This window comes from Petaurus breviceps, unplaced genomic scaffold (genome assembly GCF_028583685.1).
Source record: "Petaurus breviceps papuanus isolate PSGF00001 unplaced genomic scaffold, PetGlider_PUasm1.0 77, whole genome shotgun sequence".
Lineage (NCBI taxonomy): Eukaryota > Metazoa > Chordata > Mammalia > Diprotodontia > Petauridae > Petaurus > Petaurus breviceps.
In genome coordinates, this window is record NW_027186492.1 from 2,429,703 (window position 1) to 2,448,983 (window position 19,281).

At 44.3% G+C, this 19,281-nt stretch overlaps 1 protein-coding gene and 1 long non-coding RNA gene across 5 annotated transcripts in view; one reads left to right on the forward strand and one right to left on the reverse strand.

Moving 5' to 3' along the window:
- The first annotated feature begins 1,312 nt into the window (after positions 1-1,312).
- On the forward strand, positions 1,313-2,919 carry LOC138175380 (uncharacterized). Its single transcript, XR_011171977.1, has 2 exons — positions 1,313-1,440; positions 2,783-2,919. It is a non-coding gene; the product is annotated as an uncharacterized lncRNA (long non-coding RNA).
- Positions 2,920-4,373: 1,454 nt separating this feature from the next.
- Positions 4,374-19,281, reverse strand: part of BMF (Bcl2 modifying factor) — a 29,868-nt gene continuing 14,960 nt past the window's right edge. For all 4 annotated transcript variants that reach the window (XM_069105729.1, XM_069105730.1, XM_069105727.1 and 1 more), the window contains one exon: positions 4,374-6,023. In XM_069105729.1, coding sequence (XP_068961830.1) covers positions 5,922-6,023 — 102 coding nt within the window. In that variant the 3' untranslated portion in view covers positions 4,374-5,921. The remainder of the gene's footprint in view (positions 6,024-19,281) is intronic.

Sequence of the window (19,281 nt, forward strand, 5' to 3'; positions counted from 1 at the left end):
GCAGCTCTGGTGGACTAAGTCATTTCAAAACCCATATGAAAACTCATTTCATTTCCCTTGGTTTCCTCAACTGCAAAATCAGGAGGTTGGACTGACAACTTAAGCTCCTATGAAATTAACAAACCAGCATAGCTGTCCTTTATATTAGGATCCAGATTTAGAACTGGAAGACTGTAAAGGTCATCTGTTCCAACATCCTCATTGTATGGAGGCCAAGTGTGATTAAGTGATTTGCCCAAAGTCATATAGGTAGTAAGTGGTAGTCAAGATTCGAAGCCAGGTCCTCAGGCTCCAAATCCAGTGTTCTTTCTACTGTATTGCTGAAAACTTACTTAAGTTATGATGGCCCAAGAATGAGAGGATCCAGAACAAAGCAACAAGGAAGACCCTTAGAACCACCATCATACCCACAACTGCTAAGAGCAGTGTTTGTTTTTTTACCCTCTTGAGAGCCCTCTAACACCAGATTTTAAATGTTGTTTTTTTCAAACCAGAAAAGATTAGTAAAAATAGCAGCTGTCTTTCCCAAGTCCCCTGACAACAAATACACCCCCTCAAACTTTACCATGGTGAAAGGAAGGAATCTGACACCATCAGTTTGATTGTGGGTAGTGTTGAGCGAGGGAGGTCACTCTTTGGACTCTGCTCTCCCTCCCTTGCTGCCTTGGTGAGAAATCACTTCAGTAGTCAGAATGTTGGACTCTAATTTTAGGCAGGAGTATCTAGGACTCATATAAAAGGAATTTTCTAACTTCACCTAATCATTGCGCCACAGATCTAGTTAGAAGAGGTCTCAGAAGTCATCTCATCCAACACTTTCATTTTACAGGTGAGGAAACTGAGGCCCATGGAGGTTAGGTGATTTCCCCAAGGTCACACATGTCATAGTATCAGAGGCATGATTCAAACCCAGCTTCTCCGACTTCAGGGCTCTTGGTTTTTGTTTATTTCCTACTGTCCCACAAGGCTTCTCATTGGCAGGGTTCAGAGCTGAAGTATCTCCTCCAAGTGAATTAACATCAAAGCCTGGACTAGAATCCGGGTCGCCACGACTTGCCCCTCCCCCAAGTGCTGTATTTTTGTTATTCTTGTTTGGCTTTTCACAACACTGAAAAACAATCAGAAGTGTTCTCACTGACAAGAAGGCAAAGGCAATACCAACTTCCCCAAGGTTATACACGGAGGCAGCTGAGAATGGACCTTGTCACCCTGGCTATTGCTCATATCATCCCATTGCTGTTGCTTAAAAAACAAACAAACAAACAAAAACCCAAGTCCATATAATAGAATAGAGAAGAGAGCACATCTTTGCTTTAAATGATTTTTATTAAAAATTGTACCAGTTGTTGAAAAAAAGACTCCATATATATATATTTATATACACATACATGTATGCGTGTGAAGAACATAAAGCCAGTATACTGTACAGATACAAAACAGGCTCCCTTTCCCCAATTCCCCTCTCTCTTTCCCCTCCCCCAATTCTCCTTCCCTCCCTCTCTTTCCCTGCCAGGTCCCAGAAGGCAAAGGGCAGAGTCCTGGAGATATGTCAGCAGGGGCAACAAAATGCTACATTCTCACTGGGTCTCCATCCACAGCAGAGAAATGGGGTCTATGCCTCTTGGGAATAGCCCAGTTGGTGTGGATTGAGGGGGAAGAAGGTAGGAGGTTAATCAGCTGGCCAGCTTCTGGGAGCAGGGCCACTTCAACTCAAGCAGATGAGGTCTGCCAGCTGTGGAAAGAGAATGTGTGCAGTGCATGCCCTAGGGCCCCCTATCTCCAGAGGGCACTGAGCACCAAGGGGCAAGCACCAGTTAGAAAAACCTTCTCTGCCCAGCACTGGCAACAGTCCAGGAAGCAGCAAAACCATGGCATTAGAAATAAGTCAGGAAGTCAGTCACATCCAGAAGGCCCTGGGAAGCTGTTTGAGTTGGAGGCCCCATCAAATCCTAAATACTACTGCCAACCCTGGTGCCTGGGTATCCCTCAAGTCCTGACAGTGATCAGACTGCCCTAGGGCCATCAAAGAGATGGGGGCTGGGGGGATTCACACTCACTGCCTCCTATCCTCCCAAGAACTGGGATCCACCCCATCCTTCCCAGTAGGGGCCCTCTGACTCAGGGAAGTTCCAGGACAAGGTTCTGCAGCATATGATTTGCAGCAAACACCAGACACCCACATGTATCCTAAGCCATCCCATTCCCGTTTCTTCTCTTACTCTTCCCCCCATTAAAAAAAAAAAAACCAACAACTTCCCCCTAGAGGCAGGAAATCTCATGAAAGGAAAGGCATAGTCCCTGGTTCTCACTTCTCAGAAAGTAGCCACAGTGAAGGATCAGCTCCTTCCCCCGACAGCTGGCAGGAGCACCATTTCTGTCGGTGTCCCTTTCTCACATATATGCATACACACATACACACATACATACAAAAAGCACACACATATTCCAGTGCATTCAATGTGATGGGGCTGGGAGAAGAGTCCTGGTATCTGCAACAGGCCACAGTTGTCTGCTCTGAACACAAACACACACCCCTAGGGGACTGGTTTGTAGGTCACTGGGAGGTGATTTTTTTCCATTTTGGATTGAGCAAGAGAGGTCAACTCCCTAGAGACCCAAGAGTAGGAGGCTCACACAGACACTTATTTCTGCTTCTCAAATCCAAGGGGGAGGGAGGAAGGGAGGAGGGGAGGAGGAGGGTATGTCTCAGATACCCCCTCCCCCCTTCTTTTCAAATCCAACCAACTCTATGGAGAAAGGGAGTCCTAGGGTTTGGTCCCAGGCTGCTACACAAATCATTCTGCTCCCATCTTTGGCTGATCCATTCCAGCAGCTAAGGACCCCTAACTCTGGGACACCAAGTTCCTGAGCCAGGGGACTGCACTGATATTGACAAGGGGGCTCCCAAGAGAAATTCCAGGATGAATAATATGGCTCTATCCTCCCCTCAGAACCCCATTCCAGTCTTCAGCTGATTACAGGTCATTTCTCTGACTTTCTCCCCTTCCACCTCCCCACCCCAAGAGGCAGCCAGGCTACTGGGGGGAGGGAGTGTCTCAGAGGCTAGACCTAGGAACCATTCCAGCCTTTTCACACAGTGGGAGGTGGGGAAAGCAAGGGATAGAATCCTAAACAACACAAAATCAGCCCTTTCCCCACCGCCCAGTATCCTCCATTTAGTTTTAAAATTTTGCCCAGGCTTGTCTGAGGACACACTCAGTTCCTGACCTCACATCAGTTAGCAATTTTGAGGGGAGAGAGGGAAGGGAGGGTGTAGAGGAAGGTGGGATGGGAAGGGTGAATTCAGTGAGTCAGTAGGTGAAGAGTTGGGGTGGTAGGGAGCTGGGATTGCCTGCTGTGTTGTAAGCAGCCCCTGCCCCAGTCACAAAGACTCTATGGCTCAGGTTGAGAGAAAAACCACAAGAAACCAAGCACTGATCCCACATATGGGATAGAGTTGAGGAGGGAAAAGGAGAAGGGGAAAGCTTCTGCAAGACAGAAGAGGAAAGATTCTGCCTTCAAAGCCTAGTTTTAAGGGCCCCAGGTGGAAATAAGGCATTAGGACAACCCTATCCTTTCTCCACACCCTCCAGCATGGAGGATTAGGTGTAGCCTGGCAAACTCCAAACTATTTAGATAACAGCTGGAGTCAGAGCATTTAGTATCACAGCCTTGATTCACAGAAGGAAGAGGATGCACATGCACCCATGACCCACCCTGGAAAGGATGCCAGAATCCCAGTGGGAACATTTAGGGGAAGACAGTATTGGTCAGGAGATGGGCAAGTGAAAGGAACACTTCCCAAAGTCCATTTGGGAGACACATGCTTGTAAGCACTGCATCCCAGCCCCCTGCCTCAGTTCCCTGGGAGACTTCTCTTTGCTCATCATAAGCTAACTTTCTTAGCCAAAAAAATGCAGTATGTACCCTGAGATGAGATTCCTATAGTAGGGGAGGCCTTGGGATGAGACACCATGGAATCCAAGCAGAAGGGAGCTAAGACCAGTGGTACCTCATGGTCTTAGGCTCCACAAAAGCACCAAGTCAGCAGTCTGCTCCAGAGACTGCCTCCCTCTGGCCAAAGAATTAACTGACACCACCTAATGTCTCCCTCAACCCTACTTGTCCTGAGGGTGATCTGGTGCTGAAAGATGAGACAGATAGCAGCCCATCTTCCATTTCTGATGGGAGCCTTTCCTGCCCAGGGAGACCATCTTCCATGAACCAAATTTCTTTAGCACCAAATTGTATCCCTTCTTGGAGATTTTTTTCCCCAAAGTATAATTTAAATTCTAGATGGTTGATTAATGTGTTTCCTGTTCCCTCTTCAGACTAGACCTCACTCATGACATGCCAGGCAGCCATTCTGATTGTTTTCTTTGGTGGGAGTGGGGAGAAAAACAGACAGACAAGTGCAGAAGAGTTATACCCAGGGGAAGATGGAAAAACAAGGAGAGACCTGAAATCCAGCCTTGAACCTAGCTCCACCTTTTGTTCCACAAAAAAAAAACCAAAAACCCTATAGTTCAGCAGATAAAAGTCACTAGCCACCCCCACATCTTATGCCTTGCTTCTTCCCATCTAGTATTAGGTACAAAGGAGGATGGTGGAGAATTCAACAGAAACTAGAAATTTCATCTTGACACTTCTTTCCCAACAACAAATGGGAAAATGTGTCTAGTGCCCCCCCATAACCCAGAATTTTAAACCCCAGTTCTCCTTTACCCATGTAGTGGCTTTCCAAAAAGAAGCTGACAGCCCTCTCTACCTCTCTCTTCCCTACAAAGGAAGCTGATGTAACAAGCTGACTGACCATTCCACTTATTTCAAGATGAAGGTCAATTTACTTTTGAGTTACTTCTAGTCCCTAGAAGAAAATATTCTCATCAATCCTGAGTCACTGCCAGATCCAGAACCTGCTTATAAGTTTGGTTCACTCAATAGCAGGCGTCATGTGGCTGTGGCCCCAATTCGACCCTTGGGAATGTGAGAGTGGTCTTACCCACCCACAGTCCTTGGGAGTGATACTAGGGATCCTGAGGCAGCTGTCCACGGGAATATATCCTCTAGGGCTGCCACTGGTCAGGGCTGAACCTGAATTTGTAATTAATTAAGTGACTGCTGAACTTGCTAACCCTTTAGTCCCTGATGGCTGTATATCCAAGATGGAAGCCCATAGTGAGTAAATTTCCATTATATTCAAATGATAATGGTCAGAACAGGCTACCACCCTGCTTCTTGGGCTCAGCAAACCTATCTTCTCTTCAGTCTGAGGCGAAGGAATTCGCAGCCACAATCTGCAGTAAAGAGTTGCTGGAAAGGGGATCATGGGAGAAGCCAGGCAAGGTGCCTAACACAGGACTGATGTCAGCACATCTGGTTTGTTTTTCCTCACACAAATCCAGTCTCCAAGTTTGGGCATTAGAATCTATGCCAAACATCAGCCACAGAGAAGAGCTGGTTCTTATGAACTGGGAGGAGCCAAACCCAACTCCCTTTTCATGAGTTAGCACTGTCCTTAGGAAGATATCTTCCTTCCCAGAAAGGACTAGTTGATGGTCATCTTCAATACCTGCTGCTCAAAAGTCCATTTGCCAGGAGCCAGCAGAAGGTCTCATCAACACAGACACACCACCAGCCTTTCCTTCAACAGTGTTTGACCAAGACTCCCCAGCCTGGGAGATGGCTGGGAGCAGAGCAAATGTCCCTTGTTGAATGGGTCTTATGTACAAAAAGATAATAAAACAAACAAAAAAAGACCCGGAAACAAACAAATTTCAAAATAATAATAATAATAATAAAAAAACTTCACAAGACACAGTGCCAGTTTTCCTGGAGTTCTGCCCGATGTCTTGCTCCAGGAGTAGGAGTGGAAGTGGGGTTCTCCCAGTGGTCCACACACACAGAGGGGCAGCAATGTCTCACCTAGGGCCTGCCCCATTCCTGTTCTCCTCTCTGTTCAAGGCCAAATTGTGAAGGAAGAGGAGGATCTGCCACCACACATGGTTTTGGTTCTGCTGGTGCTGAAAGACAAAAAAAAAAAAAATCCACATAAGTCCCACACAGACTCTTTATCAACTCCAATAAAAGTTCAGTTCCACATTTCTTGGGGCAGGCACTTTAATCCTATCAACACAGCAAGCTTAAAAAAAAAGGAGGGGAGAGAAAAGGTTGATGGAGGAGAGAAAGTTAAGTTCTCCAAAAACAATTGTCGTTCTAACATTAAAAAGAAAAGACCAGACTCTTTAGGCATTGTGCACAAGAGGATTAAACTTCTTTCCCCCTCCTGCTTGCAAGATTTTACAGAGTTTAGCCAAGAGCTGCTTTTAATCAGATTGGCTCCTGAGCCTCTCAAACCCCAGCTGCACTAACAACAAACTTTTTTCAGAAAGAAAGGGAAAAAAAAGTGCCCCTTTTCCCCCAAAGTTACACAGAGAACAAGGGAGTGGGGAGGGAGAGGGGAGGGAGTCTCCATCTGCAAGTGATTTGACACTGTGAAGGTCAAAGGGTTAATCTTCAATTTAAACCACACTGCTGAGGCAGCAAAAATCTGATTTCATCCAGTGCAAACACACACACACACACACACACACACACACACACACACACACACACACACACACACTTGTGCACTCTCCCGCTCCCCCTGCTTTCCCTTCCCAGCATCTCCAGCTCAGTCCTGCCCTTTTTATAGCTATTCTTGACAGTAAGCCATAAATAATCCCTCTTGGAACCCTTTCCTACTGACTGGAGCCAATTAAACCTTAAGCAAGAGCATACTTGAAAACAAAACAAAAACAAAGCGTGCACACTACACTCCCGGAGGTTATCCCAGGTCCTACTGTTAGGCAGGATACACTGCAGGCAAAGTTCAGGGGTCAGTGGTCTCCAGGACGCCTGCTGGTGTCCTACCCAAAAAGGTAGGGACTGGAGAGAACAGGCACTCCTCCACTCCGATCATCCATTGGCTAGAAGGGTCTTTGTTCAAGAAAGATAGACTTCTCTCCTTATCTAGCCAGAGGACTGGGCTGGGGGAGTGTGTCCTGCAGGGGCAACATGGTGGAAAGCCCCATCAGAACCTGCAATGAGGAACCCTATGTATTGGAGCTTCTCCAATGGCCCAGTCAGCAAATCAGACATTTGAAGAGAAATTTCATAAAGTGTTTTCCCAGGAGACTTGAACATTTTCTTTAAAGGAGACTTCAACCATAGCACCGGGAGACTCAGGGTATGAGTCAGATGGCCTGAAAATCACACAGTGAGTCAGTTCCAGCAGAACTGGAAACTGACCCCAAATTTCCTGACTCCCAGGCCAATACCAATAGCAATATCATCCAGTAACCAACCTCCCCGACATTTTCCATTAGCAGAGGTGAACTTCCTTTAGGTCCTCCCTCTCCTTTGACCTTGGCCACAGAGATAAAATATATCTTCTAGGGTCCCTGGCCTGAGGAGTTTCACCAAAATGAGCAAAGAGATGCCCTTGGCAAGAATTCTTAGAGTCCAGTAGGCAATGGAGCTCTCCCCGCCCCAGAGGAATAAGAGGCAGGGAAGAGGGGGTAAGCAATCATACTTGGGAGCCCAAGGGAAAACAGGGATGTACCACTGAAGGAGGCGGGCAGATCCGCGCCAGGGGGAGACTGATGACTTCCTCCTGTTTTGTAAACAAAGACAGTAAATGAGGAAACACTCGCTGGGCTTAGAATCTGGTTAGAGTAAAGGAGCATGAAGAAGAATTCATGCAAACCTGACTATTCAGGCAGGCAGCAGGGGAGCGGACCACTCCTGGCCCCCTTCCCCCAGCTGCAGGCAGACACAGGTGCTAAATCTGGGTAGTGCCGCAAGGAAGGAGATGAGAGGAAAAGCTGCTCTTCAGGTGCGTCAGGTTGCATCACCGGAATCCCTGATGCTTTCCTCCAAGAAAACGATAAAGCTGAATCCTCCTGTTTTCACCACACTACCCTCTTGTATTATGAGAGTAGACCACCTGCTCCCTCTTCTCACTGGGCGTCAAGAACATGGCAGGAAACCACAGCAGAGGCAGCAGGGTATGATGGGAGAGGTCTGGCTCTGGATTCAGAGGTCAAATCCCCCCCGTGAAACTGATTCCCTGTAGGATCTTGGGCAAGTTGCCTCCCTGGGTCCCAGTTTTCTCATCCATAAAACAAGGGGGTAGGACTAGATGGCCTCTGAGGTCCTTTACAGTGATGGAGCTATGAACCTAGGCCCTGTTGACTAACCATTTAGAATGCCATTCCAGGATGTGCCACTGACCCATCTCCAGGATCTTGGCTGGAAGCTTAGATTGTCATCTAATCTATACATCAAGAATACCCACTACAATATCTCCTATGGTCAAAGAACTATATGAAGGGGAATGTGCTACCAATGCTGCCCATTAGACTTCTAGGTAACTTCCTAACAATGAGAGGGTTTCCTTCTATTCAACCAAACCTTCAATCTGTCCCCTCAAACTTCCACTCATAGGTTCTTGCCCTAAAAGCAGAAATCAAATGCCCTTCCAAAGATTTCAAGACACCTGTCATGCCTCCCCCTACTGAGTCTTATCTTTCCAGGCTAAATATCCCCTAGTTTCTTCAACCATGTAGGCCTGGCCTTCATGCCTTCCATCATCATGGGTTCCAAACCACACTGGCTCTCACTGATTCACCAAAAATAGGTCCAAGCCCAAGCCTCACTTAGTCATTATTTTTTGGGGGGGTTTTTTTGCTTTTTGGAGGGCAATTGGAGTTAAGTGACTTGCCCAAGGTCATACGGCTGGTCAGATCCGAACCCAGGTCCTCCTGACTCCAGGCCAGTGTTCTATTCCCTGCGCCACCTAGATGCCCCGGTCATTAGGTTTTGATGTCTAAAAGTATAAATGGCATTTGTTTCTGTTCTGAACAGAAACTCTCAGGGTCTTCCCCTCTTAAGATAGATTCTTTTGTGAAGGCAAACTAGTCCATCTTTTGGCTCAATTCTTATCTAGTCTTGGGGCGGCCAGATAGCACAGTGAATAAGAGCACCGGCTCTAGTGTCCGGACGACCTGGGGATCAAATCCGGGCTCAGACACTTAGCACCCACCCAGAAACACCTGGCCGTGTAACCTTGAGCAAGTTACTTAACCTCGATTGCTTTAAAAAAAAAAAAATTCTTATCTAGTCTTTAATCACTGAATGGGTGTTGCCTCAGACAAACTAAGACATGGGAAAGACCTTAGCTTAAAAAGGCCCAAAGTCTCCCACTGCATCCCAGGCCATCTCCAGTTGTCCTGACCTATGTGTTACTATTGTACTACAATAATTCTGGAGGAGAGAGTTAAGTGGTGACTACACAGCTCTGCCTCACTTAAATCCTATCCACTTGAAAATCAAGATCTCATCCTCAAGATATCATTGGTCTGCTTCAAGAACAAAGCACCATAAGCAATAACAACCTTCTAGCTAAGGTACCTCCCTGAGGCCAACCCTCTTCATCTTACAGTGAGGAAGCTGAGATCTAGAGGTGACAAGGTCACAATGGTAGTAAGTGGCAAAGAAAGTGTTAGAGCCTAGGCAGATAAACGAGTTAATAAATGAAAACCGAATTCACTTTTTATTATGTGCCAAACACTGCTAAAAGTTGGGAACAGAAAAACCAAAAGCAACCCAGCTTCTGACTTCAAAGAGCTTACCTTCTATGGGGAAGACCACAATACAAGGGAGTGGAGGCTAAAGTGAGGAAGAGCGTTTTGTTCTAAAAAGCTGGAAAGATCATGAGTGGAATCACAGGACAATTGAGTGAAATGTTCCTTCCAGGAATGACAGTATTGATATGATTACTGACCTTCATGACAAGCAGTGGAAAGCAGGGAGGGTGCAGAGAAGGAGGATGGCATTATAGAAGTGCATAGTGGAGGATCTAGTGGGGAGGGACCTAGATAAACCCTCACCAATCAGGAGCACGATGCCTCCAAGTGGGAGCTGACATTCTTGGTTGGAGGCAAGACTGGAGTACAGAAGCAGAAGATGGTCTGACCACTGTACCAAGCTGCCTTCCAGATCACCCTCTATCTTACTGTTGTTCTTTCTAAAAGGTGGCACCCAGAATGGAGCACAGTACTCTAGACATGGTCTGAACAGGACAACATTCTGTACATTATGCCGTCCTTAATTCAAGCCTAAAATCACTTTGGCTTTTTTGTCTGCCATTCTGTAGAGCTGACTCACATTGAACTTGTGGTCCACTAAAACCCCAAGATCAGGAGCACTTAACTTTGGGGTCCATGAATTTTTTTGTTACTATTTTGATAATTGTATTTCATTATGGTTGGTTTCCTTTGCAATTCCATACAGTTTATTTTAAGCATTTAAGAACATTCTCCTGAGGAGAGAGGGTCTATAGGATTCATCAGACTTCCCCACAAAAAAAGGTGAAGGACTAAGAATCCCTTATGGATAATCTTTACATTGAATGATTGTCTAGCCATTCCTCGCCCATCTCATACTTGTCAAGGTGATTTTTTAAAAATCTAAGTGTAGGATTTCATATGTATCTTCATTAAATTTCATCCCATTCTTTCCAGCCCACTATTCTAAGGCTGTCAAGATCTCTTTGGATCCTAACTTCACCCACTAAGATATATGTTATCTTATCACATCCACATCATCTACAAATACGACAAGTAAGTCTCTATGTGCTTCAATATTTCTCACATTCCCAATAGAGAGCCTATCAATCTGCCCACCAAAAGCATTGACTGAATGACTACTATGGGTCAGGCACTGGGCTCACTACTGGAGCTGAAAAGCAAAAAGTGAAACCGGACCAGTTGTCAGAGAACCTACAATCTGTTGGAGGAACCAACATGTATATCAGAATGCTGGAGACAATGTCCATTGGGCAGACAGAAGCACCAGCATTCCCCATTTCTTTCACTTTAATCAGTCCCCTCAGAAATTTCCCCCAGCTTCCTGTTAAATTGCTGTTGTTCAGTCATGTTCAACTCTTTGTGACCTCATTTTGGGGTTTTTTTGGCAAAGATACTGGAGTGGTTTGCCATTTCCTTCTCCAGCTCATTTTTACAGATGTGCTTCCTAGCTTCCCATCCTGTTAAATAAGTATATACAAAGTGGATGCAAAGTGATAGAAATGGGGGTGGAGGAGGGAACTTAGCAGTTGGTAGGGTTAGGAAAGGCTTCCTTCTTAACGGGCAACCCTAGCAAAGAAGCTGCATTCTAGAGCTCTTGGGAACCAAAGCACTTCTAAGTTCATTTCTGGAGAATAATGCCAATGTTGTGTGTGGAGACACAGAATTTGCTGAGAAACTGAAACTGCTGCCCACCAGGGAAGGCTGAGCTGATTCAGGAAAGGGCAGATCAACAGGACAAGGCCCTAAATTGCTTACTGAGCTTCACAAAGGCTAATGTAGGAGACAGACTATACATACAGTCAGATCTAGAGCTGGAGAGGCCTTGAGAGGCCAGCTAGTCCAACGAACCTTCTTATTTTATAGATAAGGAAACAGAGGCCCAAAGGGGTGAAGGGATTTAGCTGAGATCATATCAGTAGTAGGTGACAAGGGCTGAGACTCAAACCCAGGTCTTCTGATTCTAAGTCTAGTACTTGGGCAGACTGCTGTATTTATACTTCTCAGATAGTTATTCATGTACTTCTTGGACAGGTGCAGCATACAAAAATTAGCTGGACCCAGAAAAGATCAGCCTAATCAGGTGGTACAATGAGTAAGTAGAGTCCCAAAGCTGACGTCGGGAAGACCACAGTTCAAATCCAGTCTCATACACCTACTAGTAGTATGACCCCGAGCAAGTGACTTAACCTCCTTCAGTCTCTGTTTCCTCATCTGTAAAATGGGGATAAATCAATACCCATTCATTAAAGGTCTACTACATGCCAGATACTGTAGTTAAGTGCTGGGGATACAAAGAGGCAATAGACAATCCCTGCCTTCAAGGAGTTTACAATCTAACAACATGTAAACAAATATAATATACAGGCCAAATAGGAAATAATTAAAATAGGGAAAGCACTGGAATTAAGGGGAGTAATAATAATAGGCCCTACCTCCCAGGGTGGTTGTGAGGATCAAATGAGATATTTATAAAGTGCTTTGCAAAACTTAAAAGAGCTATATAAGAACAACGACGCTGCTCGCAGGGGCAGGCTGGGAAGCGATGGCGCAGGGCAGGCCTGACCAAAGAGGAGGGCAAGTCGTCCCACCAACCACAAGGGCCACTACCAGGCCTATCACCAAAGGGCTGGGACTGGAAAGAGCCAGGTAAGAACCAAATGCAGGGCCCCTGTCCAGGACAGCAAATACTCCTGGGACTACCACTCCATAGCCCAGAAATTTAAAAAAAAAAAAAAAAAGCCCCTATCAGGACCTCCAAGGACCAAGATGGCAGAGTAAACCCAGCCTGCTCCAACTCCCCCCCCCCAAATAAACATAGTAACTATTGCCCCAGGGCAAAACCCTCAACAGTAAAGGCTTGGGAACCCAAGAGGAAGGGTGTGGCTAGGATCCTGCCTCAAAATGGGTAGAAAGCAGACTGTGAAGACTCTGGAGTCCTACTATCCTCACAGGGAGGAACCAAACTCAGAGGGAGACAATGTGTACTCCACACCCATAGCTGAAACAACAGGGAATGGGTCCCAAGCACAGAAAGCTCTCCTAGATGAGCTCAAAAGGAACTCTGAAAACCAAATGAGAGAGATAGAAGACAAAATGAATGATTCTTTTAAAATCAAAATTTCAGAATTAGAAAAACATTATAACGAAGAAAACAGCTCCTTAAAAAGAAAAGTGTATGATATGGAAAAGGAGCTCCAAAAACTAACCAAGGAATATGATTTGCTAAAAACCAGAATCAACCAAATTGAAACAAATAACTCTATGAAGAATCAAGAAGTAGTCGAAACAACAAGAAGAGCTATATAAATGTTTGCAAAGAAATAAATTGTGCTGTGTTTTCAATGATTTGCAAAGAGCCTGCTACCACAAGAAGTGGTCTTTTTTTTTTTTTGCTTTTCTTTGGAGGGCAATTGGGGTTAAGTGACTTGCCCAAGGTCACACAGCTAGTTTTTGTGTTAAGTGTCTGAGGTCAGATTTGAACTCAGAACCTCCTGACTCCAGGGCTGATGCTCTATTCATTGTGCCACCTTGCCACCCCCAAGAACTGGTCTTTTTAACACCAACAGTCTTCCAAGGGACATTGTATGTGGCAAGGCTTCATCATGGAACACCATGATCTCAGCAGTAAAACTGCACATAACCCAAAGGGAAATGAAAAGACACACAGCGGGGCATAAATTAGATACAGTGTGTTGCCAAGAACAATCTGGGCCTCAGTTTTCTCATCTGGAAAACAAAAAGGTCAGACTAGACGACCCTTAAGTTCCCTCCTGGCAGTACTCTATCTATGATGCTATGGATAAAAAAGTGGCAGCAGATGCATAAGCAAGGGCAAGGATAACCCAAGAAGGAGGTGGAAAGAGAAACAGAAGATAAAACACTGCTATGCTCATTATACTGGTTTCCTCCAAGATATTAAAAGAACAAGAGGACGGTCAGTAAGAGTATAACTCCTTCAAGGCAGGAACCATCTCATTTTAGTCTTTCTATCCCTAGTGACTACCACAGTCTATAGCACACAGGAGGAGCATAATGCTACTTGATTGACTTCCTCCTATTAGACAGAACCTTTATGGGAAAATATGGAAAAGAAATGTATATATTAGATGAGAAGTTGTGGAGGGAGTTCCTACACTGATGGAATCTAGCCTCCAAAGTAGGCAGTTAGGGTACTACAAAGCCTAAGTCCTCCGACCACGATCCCCTCGGGAGTGTATCCACAGGTAGAACTTCAAGCGAGAGGGAGCACCAGGGCCTAGTTTGTGCATCAAACTTACTGTGTCCTAGTATCATAAGATCATATATTTAGAATTTGAAGGGACCTTATAGGTCATCTAGGCCAATATCCTTTTTTTTTTTTGTCTTTTTGGAGGGGGGAAGGCAAAGCAATTGGGGTTAAGTGACTTGACCAAGGTCACACAGCTAGTAAGTATTAAGTGTCTGAAGTCAAATTTGAACTCAAGTCCTTCTGATTCCAGAGCCAGTGCTCTATTCACTGTGCCACCTAGCTACCCCTCAACATCCCTTTTTATTACACATGAGGAAACTAAGGCCCAGAAAACCAAGATGATTTGACTATATCACACAGCTAGTAAGAGAGCCAGCATTGGTATCCAAGTCCTCTGATGCCAAATCCAAGACTTTCCAGAGAGCTATGTGTAGCAGCAAGAACGCCAAGCGTCCTCAGGGTTTGCTGCCCATACAGGTTCTTGGATCTGCTTTGTTAAAGGAAAGCAACTCAAAATGGGTTAACAAGCTTACTTTAATCAGTCAGACATATATCGTTTACCTTGTTCAGGGGAAATGGTCAGCACCCCGAACTTCAAAGTATACAGGCAGAATTATCAAGACAGAAACAGATCAAGTAGACAGATTTCCAAACTGTCCAACCATTACATCCATACCCAGTCAACATCTGGGTTTCCACATCTGGGTTTTTCAAAGCCGGGGGACTCTCAACAACGGCTTCCCAGAATTCAGATCAAATCACAGAACACTTTTCAAAGTGAGTCCCAAAACAAAGCTACACATCAGGGCTTATATAGCCTTCCCCTGGCTCAGAGAATGTAACAACCTTATTGACTCACTGGCCAATCAAGAAGTATCTACTGAAAAACAAGCCTCCCTCCCCAGGCTTCAGGTGCATTTTAGCCTAGGGGCAGGGAAGATCTTCCAAATTTGCATTCCCATTACACTATGCTACATCCTTGATAGATGGCAATATCTGTGGTGGATCTCCTTAGTGTTTGTTGATAATAAAGGAGACTTGATTTTACAACCAAGGGAAGAATACTGGATTGTGAGTCTAGAGATTGGGAGCCTTGGTGTCCTTACCAGTGAAATGAGAACAGTGTTTCAGATGATTTCTAACATCCCCTCTAGTTCTAAACCCTATGATCCTCATCCTGCTTCAGCCACAGACTACCGATGTGATGACAGGTATATCTGTACCTAAGTGTCCTTTTTTTACATGCAAAATGAAGGCACTGGACTAGATCTCATCCAGCTCTAACATTCTACATTTGTTATTCATGTGTTTTCTTAAGATTCTGACTCAGAGTTCCATTACCTAGCCCCACCATCCCTGAAGGGCGGGGCCTCAAAGGAGCCTGGAGACCAGACTAAACCATCCAGGACATCTCAACCCCACAGCATCAGCAGCATGATGTGACAAACACCGAATGAGAATTGGGAAATATGCACATAGTCCTCACATGAGCCCTAGGGGCAGAGCCAGACATAGACATACACACATATTCTACTCCATCTTGCCTTGTCATTAAGTGGCCCCCAAAAGGCCCTTCCTAAAAGGAAACCCAGCCACCTCGAGCTGAGAAAAATCAAAGAAGATCCTGATTACAAGAAACAACTTTTTTTTTTTAAGTATGAAACAAAGAGGTTTAACTAGTGAGGAAAGAAAAACTGTTTGGAGGGAAGGCAATGGGAGAAACACGGGAAGAAGGAAGGAAACCAATTTTTTTCTGAAAAGAACACAGGGAGCTCAACAACACCAAAACACTGGAGCGTCAGATTTATTGTTCAAGATTCCTTCTGGGGCAGCGGGGACTGGGAGAGTCTGTACTTGGCATCCAGCTATCAAGATAACCCCTTGTACAACCTGCCACTGATTCAGACTCACTAGATGGACTCTGGCCTAGAAAAGGAACTAATGCCCCAGAAGCTCCTTCAGAGTCCCAGAATACATGGCAGGGACATTCCCAAGGATGCCAAGTTGCACAATGTAAACTCACACCACTGCCTCCTTAGTGCCTTCCCTCTGAAACTATACCCAATTTATCCCATATATAGGCTGTACATAGTTATTTTCATATTGTCACCCCACATTAGACTCCTAGAAACCTAGGATTGGGTTGTTTTGGCCTTTTTTTGTAAACCCCAAGCTTAACACGGTGCCCAGTAGACACAGTAGGCACTTAATAAATGCTAGTTGACTGAGTGCCTCTATACCAGTATTCAATAGGATACTAAAGGACAAGTTTAGGCACTGAGGAAAAGAATATATATAATGATAATAATTGGCATTATTATTACTGACCATAATAATGAAAGCCAGTGGATAGTAGTAGATAGAGTTGGCCTGAGAGTACTAATGGCCGTATGCCAGCTCTGTGATTCTAGGACAGTAACTTAACCTCTTAATGCTCCAGGTAGCTCTAAGAATTGTGGAATCATTTCAGTTGTGCCTGACTCTTCATAACCCCATTTGGGGTTTTCTTGGCAAAGATACTGGAGTAGTTTGCCATTTCCTTCCCCAGCTCATTTTATAGATGAGGAAACTGAGGCAAACAAGGTGAAGTGACTTGCCCAGGGTCACATATCTAGGAAGGGTCAGAAGTTGGATTTGAACTAGGCCCAGTGCTCTATTGACTGCACCAACCCAACTGCCCCCAACTCTCTAGGAATAACAGAGAAAGCTCCTTATGCCTTTGAAATCACAGGTGAGGTCCAAAAAACATTAGCAATAGCTGATCTTTATACCTCTTTAGTTTACAAAATACTCGCTCACGTGTTCTTCAAACAATTTTATGAGGCAGCCAATATAAGTACTATTCTACTTACTAACCCTATCTGTCAGCTGGGGAAATTAAGGCTAAATGAAGTTAAGTCAAGGTCACACAGTGAATCAATGGAAGAACTGGGATTCAAAACGGGTCTTCTCCAAACTACAGGCATGCTTGAAGGAGCCCCCAAATGGAGCAGTCAACAACTGGAACAGAACCATTACAAAACAATGTAGTTACTGTTATTCAGGAGAGCATTATCAGTACTGGCTAAGACATCCTAGGCCAGTGACGAGCTCACCATCACTTCTGGCCAGAAACTTGTCTGCATCATTAAGAGCAGAGGTTCTGAGATCCACACAGGCCATGGATAGATTTCAGTGGGTCCATGACCTTGGATAGGAAAAAGAAAATTATATCTTTATTTTCATTAACCTCTGGCTGAAATTTAGCATTTCCTTCCCCAAAACAATTATTCTGAGAAGGGAGGGGCATAGGCTTGATCAGACTGTCAAATGGGTCTAATTAAGAACTCCTGACCAAGTGAGATAACAAAGAAAGGGGGTGAACATGCATGCACCCACGAGCATGTGTGCACACATATATGTGCATATATACATATATATACACATTTATATTCATATAAATATACACATATATTTATATAATGTGTGATGGTTAGGATTATAGATTGAGAGCTAAAAGGAACTTGAGAGATCTTCTCATCCAACCCCCTCATTTTACAGATGAGGAAACTGAGGCCCACCCAAAACCACACAAGTAGCAATTGATGGAATGGTTACAAAGTGCTTCCATACACATACAATCTTAAAAACAACTGCATCAGCATTATTATCCTCATTTGACAAATAAGGAAACCAATGCTCAGAGAGGTTAAAAAACTTCCTCAGTTATAAAAGTATTCATCGGAAGAGGTGGGGACTCAAACTCAGGTCTTCTGACTGGGTGGATCTTTCCAATAACCCACATGCTGCCTCCTCTTCCTCACTCTCTTTTCAAGACCCAAAACATGCAAGCATACAAAGAAGGCACCCAATAATCAAGACCTTGTGGAATAGAATACAAAGAAATAGTCTAGGAGAAACCTCTAGCCAAGGCCAAAAACTATGCCAGGACAGTATTAGAAGAATGATTTTGTTTTATAATATGATAGGTTCATTGCTTATGGGGAAAGCCAACTAGTCAAAAAAAATATATGGTGGTTCATTTTATCTGACAAAGTTGAATTATACAATTTAAACCTTACCATGACCTATAAGGCTTCTGTCTGAGGGAATGGAAATTATACCCTGCCCTCGGAATATGTGATCTTAGCTCCCAGTTTGATCACCAGGATCTGTTTCTCCTCTCTCTACCAGTTTCTATATATTTTATGGTCACTTATGGCCCAATTGTACTCAAAAGTTTATTTTTAGCTCAAAGAAATACAAAGAAGGAGAAGGAAGACAGGTGTGGCTCACTTTAAGAAAATTCAACCTATGAAATTCCAAAATAGATTAGTCAAGGTAGGTAAGGGAGCTGCCTGGGATACTCAGTGACTTGCCCAAGGTCATCCAGTCAGTAAGTACCAAAAGTGAGATTTGAACTCTGCCCATCCAAACTCTGAGGCCAAGAAGCTGCCTCCCTAAGGCTACAGATTGCAAAACAGCTGCAGATCTGCATTATTAGAAGCAACTTCCTCACAAAGAAATTCTCTCCTCCAATGAAAATACAGGTCCAGAACAAAGTGGAGGGGAAAGGTATAGTATAATACACTGTAAAATTTAGAGTATAGTAGCAACATCAGCCATTATTATTATTATTTCTTAGGTTCAGAGATAGTTTCATGAGTGTAAGTGTCCCCCACCATCAACTGCAAAACCCTCACATCTCCAAACCTTCTCCAGATTCTCAACCATTCAATATGAGTCAACCATGTGAAATGGTGGCCTAGAAAGTTAATTGGATCTTAGGCTCCATGGTCAGAGGGAAGGTAACTTAAATTAGGGAAATAAAAAGTCCTACCATACTCTGTCCTAGCTGGCAAGAGAAATGATTATTTAATAACCAGTGATGTGGGGAGATTCAAAGTTCCCCCCTTTTTCCTATTATCCTCATTTCAAAAACTCAGTCTCCAAAGATTGAGCTAACTCTCTTCTCTCTACAACCCCACCCAATCTTAAGAGGAATCTAATCTAAAGTGAATTCCACTCAGTCAAGCTTTGGGTAGGAATAGATCCTTTCATCTAGATTGCCCAAGGCTGGGGGTGGTCTGGGTATAGGGATTCTCTCTGGCCAAGAGTGAAAGGATGTCACTCTCAGCCCCGCACTATAATATTCATTTTCTCATAAATTATTAGCCAATAAGAGTTGATTGCCACCCTCAGGAATACTCCTCTTCCAAGGACATATAAGATGTGAGCCCACCACCACGACTGTCTTTGGCATTCGAGAATGCCACTGACCTTTTATTAAAATTCTGGCATTATTAATAAAATGACTAATTACCCAGAGATTACATTTCTCAAATTTTTTAGTCTTTTTTTTTTTTTTTTTGCTTTTTGGAGGGGGAGGGCAGGGCATTTGGGGTTAAGTGACTTGCCCAAGATCACAAGGCTAATAAGTGT